Source organism: Callionymus lyra, chromosome 19, assembly GCF_982586985.1.
Source record: "Callionymus lyra chromosome 19, fCalLyr1.hap1.1, whole genome shotgun sequence".
NCBI classification, from domain to species: domain Eukaryota; kingdom Metazoa; phylum Chordata; class Actinopteri; order Syngnathiformes; family Callionymidae; genus Callionymus; species Callionymus lyra.
The window spans coordinates 15,717,241-15,721,906 of record NC_141836.1 but is presented as its reverse complement, the minus strand read 5'-3'; the positions used below and the strand labels follow the sequence as shown (position 1 = coordinate 15,721,906).

General features: G+C 42.3%; 1 protein-coding gene across 1 annotated transcript; it reads right to left on the bottom strand.

The window, feature by feature from the left end:
- Positions 1–575: 575 nt before the first annotated feature.
- On the bottom strand, positions 576–3,255 carry LOC148059711 (amphoterin-induced protein 3-like). The gene is made up of 2 exons (XM_087781377.1): positions 3,040–3,255; positions 576–2,163 (listed from the first exon to the last, which is right to left on the bottom strand). The coding sequence occupies exon 2, from the start codon at positions 2,113–2,115 to the stop codon at positions 727–729; it is 1,389 nt and encodes a 462-aa protein (XP_087637503.1). The 5' UTR covers positions 2,116–2,163; positions 3,040–3,255; the 3' UTR covers positions 576–726.
- Positions 3,256–4,666: the final 1,411 nt, after the last annotated feature.

Below are 4,666 nucleotides of genomic sequence, written 5' to 3'. Positions count from 1 at the left end.
TTTAATTCCTTTCCGGAAACGTTCCTCCATTAAGATAAAAGTCCAGAACATCACAAAACTCTAACCATCTATTCACTTAACAAACATATGTTGCTGCTAATAGTGAAGATTATATATAATATGATTTTACAATGCTCATGATTAAAAAATATAAAGTGTACTACCCACTTTCCATTAAATATATTACACTATTTTTACTACTTACTTTACAGCTGGAAATAATGATGTGTATCATTGAGTCATTTATGACTCCACAGCTAGTTTCACAGCGATCACAGATCTGCCTCCTGATCCATTTTCTGCAGTCGATAAGAGTGATAATCTTCCTCAGGTTTAAATCCTTGTTAAACGCGTTCTAGTGGAAAAAGGACCGACATTCTCGATTTCCCTGAGATACAACTTCATATACGACGTGTACACAGAGAAGTTATTAGCAGATCTTGAGTGCTGATAAAATCCCTGCTGTGATTCAACACTGTCAGAACATTCCGGGTCTTGAGTAACACTTACATTTTAATTTAGAAAAAGAGCAGGCGGAAGACGTGTTTTTAGATTATACATTTATATATTTGTCCTGTTTAGTTCCTGTTGTGCAGAATGAAAGTTTGAAAATAAAACTTGAAAATAACTTTTTTTTTGTCTGCAGGGGCTTTTCCATTTGTTTGATTGAGATTGAGTTCAAATGATACAGCACACTGTCTATTTCAGGCGTTTCCTCTCATCTGTTTAGCATCCAATTTCAGAAATCCATTGTGTTCTCTCCTCACCCGTCATCGGCTCGATAAACGCCACATGCTTATTAGTTTGTATTTTCCCCTGGTCCGCAGACGAGGACGCAAAGACGGACGGGAGGTCGGCGGGGTCGTAGGTGGGGATGGCCATGACGGGAGATTTGGGCTGTTTGCAGCAGCTGCAGCGACACGGCGTCATGTAGAGGTACACCAAGATGACGATCATGGTGACCACGCAGCCCAGCAGCGTCGTGTAGCCCGTGTTCAAAGACTCGGGCGCCGCCAGTATCACCGTCACGTTCACCTCTCGGGTGGCGTTCCGAGCGCTCTTAATATCCACAGCGGTGCACACGTATAAGCCGGAGTCGTTGACCTTGGCTGCTTGAATCTCAAGGGTGCCATTAGGAAACAGACTAATTAAAGTGTCATTTGCGTTGGAGCCGGCGAGGTGGCCCTTGCTTGGGGACAGCCATGCAAATGTACTCGCGGTGCTACTAAGAGAGGTTTGGCAGTCGAGGCGCACTCGCTCGCCCTCGGAAACCAGCACCTTGGAGAGCAGGACCGTGACAGGGAGCGATACGCCTCGCTCCATGGAGCAGTTGTTGAAAAAGCGGGAGTGTCTGAGGAACTGGATGGATGCTCGCGGGTCCCCGTAGATGCTGCACGTGTGTTCATCCGCGAAATCCTTAACAGACTCGTAGCCCCGCAGGTCCCAGTGCCAGAAGACGCTGTACATGGAGCAGTCGCATATCAACGAGTTGTTGTGGAGATAAAGGCCGCGCTGCACCAAACCAGGCAGAGCTTTCACGTCCTCCCACGGCAGGCGAGTCAGGCGGTTGGACGAGAGGTCCAGCATGGTCAGAAAGGGGTGACTGTGGTCTTGGATGGAGAAGAACGGGAATTCTGTGATGAGGTTCAAGCTGAAATACACCTTCTTCAGGCTGCTGAGGCCGTTCAGGGAGTTCGCCTCCACCTGCGTGATCTTGTTGTTGAACAGAAGTAGCTCCTCCAGCCGCCACAGGCCGGCAAAATAGTGCTGCTGCACGGTTTGGAGTTTGTTGGAGGACAGATCCAGATGTCGTAGGCCGGAGCTGTTCTGAAACACCCCTTCTGACAAAGCCGTGAGCTGATTACTCGACAGCCGGAGATTCTCCAGCTGAGGCATCTTGTAGAACGCTCCGGGATTCAGCCAGGATATGTGATTGTGGCTGAGGTCAAGGGTGATGGCGATGGGCGGGAGCGACCGAGGGACTTTACTCAGACTGCAGGCGCTGCAGCTGACCATGTCGGAGGTGCAGAGGCACACAGAGGGGCATGTCGCCGCGCTGGTCCGGAGGAGAAAGAGCAGCATCAGGAGCTGACCTGGATATGTTCCAGTGGTCATGTTTTCTGAGAGTCCGATCTTTCAAGCCTTTAATCCCTTCAGTTCTCCCTGAGTGGATAAGAATCACATAGAAATGGCACAATCAAATACGAGTTCCCTGTGAGGTGCTCTGAATCAAACACGATGATTATTTGAAATAATCTTTCATGCATGTCTCAGGAATAAATGCAACATTAGAATGTCTTCACTATTTTAAAACACAAACTTGATAAACGCATTGTCTCAGACTCTCTTTGGCTTACTCTTAATAATTTATAGAATTAGCTCCGACAAATAAAGTAGTCCATAATAGACTTTGCCCGGACGTGAAAGCACTTTGTGATTCTTTTTATTTTTTTAAGAGCTACATGCGCAAAAAAATCCATATTAGTCGGTGTGTTTCGTCTTTGCGTCTTCACAAATCATCTAGTTGTAGAACAGAATTATTTTTAACTGACAGAGTAGAATAGTTTTACTGAATGGAAACCATAAACAATTCTGATTTCTTTACACACTGCTTTTACAAAAACGGCAACTAATTCTCCACTTAAACAATGTATAATTTCTAAAATCAACTTGTATATGGATGGAAAAGACAAGTACTTGAATGAAAAGGAATCCTTAAACCAATCACAAATCTAAACATGTTGACAAACTGAGTTAAAATCAAGTAAGAATACACAATAATCCCACTAAATCTCACAATAACTGATCAAACAATTACAAAAACTTTAACTTGCTGATCCATGACTTATAATTTAATTTGGCTACCACCGCAAATAAACTCTCTACAAGTGGAAAAACATTCCATTAAACATGAATGCAAAGCAAACTGATGACACACAGACCCAAATTAACTCAGTTCTTTCTTTTTTGAAGTTGAATCCCATAATTAAATGCAGAGATCTTCGCGCTCTAATCCTTATCTGTGTCTCTGATCCTCACCCCAAAGCTGCCGGGAAACAATTCGCCGCACACGCCTTTCTCCTCAGCCAAGTTGAGGGTCCCCAGAATAGTTCTATCGTCTTCCCCAGTGAGCCTGCCGTTCAGCAAACATCCTGCAGTGCTTTGCAGTTTATAACAAACCGCACAGAGCTCACTTAATCTCCCACAATCCCCTCCTCCTTCTCCTCTGTGTCATTTAGAGACCAGCCTTGTGTCTCCCTCTCTCATCATCGGGCGGTGATGCTGATGGCTCGCTCGGAGATCTTCTTTCAGCCTCTCCCTCTCCACACAATATCAGTTTTCTTGCAATATTCTATTAATATTCAGCTTCATTAAACTTTTAGTGTTGTGCTTACTAACAGATTTATGAAACCTTGACGGACCCTTCATTAATATTTCATCTTCTGCTATAACATTTCATCGATATTCAGACGGGACAGAAGTTTAGCCGTTAGGTTTTCTGTGCATCGATGTGAATTTACTTGTCCTATGTTTTCCAAGTCTACTTTTTGTATTGTGTGGCAGAGGTTATATGGTTATTTTAATTTGGTGTCAAACCAACCAATATTGACGTTTTTAAAGGAGCATAAACAACGTAAAGTGCATATTGATGTTGATCATTGATTGCACCCTCTAAATGTTTATTTATTTAGGAGAAGAAACCCCTTTATTAAACCAAAGGATGTCTTATGTGCTATTTTAGGATTTGATTGGTACAATATTGAACAGTCTATGACTTCAAATCAGGAGGAAAATGATGAATGGGAAAATGCTTTTGCTAATAAAAGGCTTGTTAAACATTAGAAACTATCCATTAAATGATAATAGGTTTGATCTGCGACACTGACTGGTTGATATTTCTCCCCCATGTGTGATAATACTCGACAACCATGAAGGTCTGTCTTCATCATGCTCCCGAGCCACACCTTTTCTCTTCATGTCCTCATTTGCCACATCCGTGAACCAGCCTTCTGTGCTTCTCTAGATTTCATTTCCTGGTGGGAAGATGGGAAAACATTGATCTAAAAACCCAATTAGTGATTTAATCAGGAGTGTCAGGTTTTGCGATTCATTTTTGTTTTCTTAAAATCTGTAAAAAAAAAAAAAAAATGTAACGTCTAGCTTGACTTTCCTTGTTGAGTTCTCAGGGTAAAAAACGATGGTCAGTCATCATTGGTCTTGTAAATGCTATAATGCATGCTTTTATCTTACACTTTCAATAAACCTGCTGTTTTATTATTACCTTTCCTATACTTTAGACAAAGGAAATATTCACCCCTGCTGGTGTAAAATGAAGCTTACAGTCTCAAATACAGCAGAATGTAAATTATTACTTAGTTTTAAGTGTGATTAAAAAGAGATGAATTATTATAGATCAAAGTCTCTTTTAATTTCTAGAGGGCATAAATTACGATTCCACACCTGACTTTGTTTCAACTATAGGCAGTTTTAAATCTAATTTGAAAGTAATATATTGTCGATTTCACACCCATTAGTGGGCACGTGTCAGACTGCAGCCATTTTTCTGCTTCCTGCACAGGTTGTTCCTTTTCCAATTGTTCTGACGGGATTGTTGATGCCACCGCTCCACACATCCCCCGCCACACACTTCCTGTTTAAGTGCCTT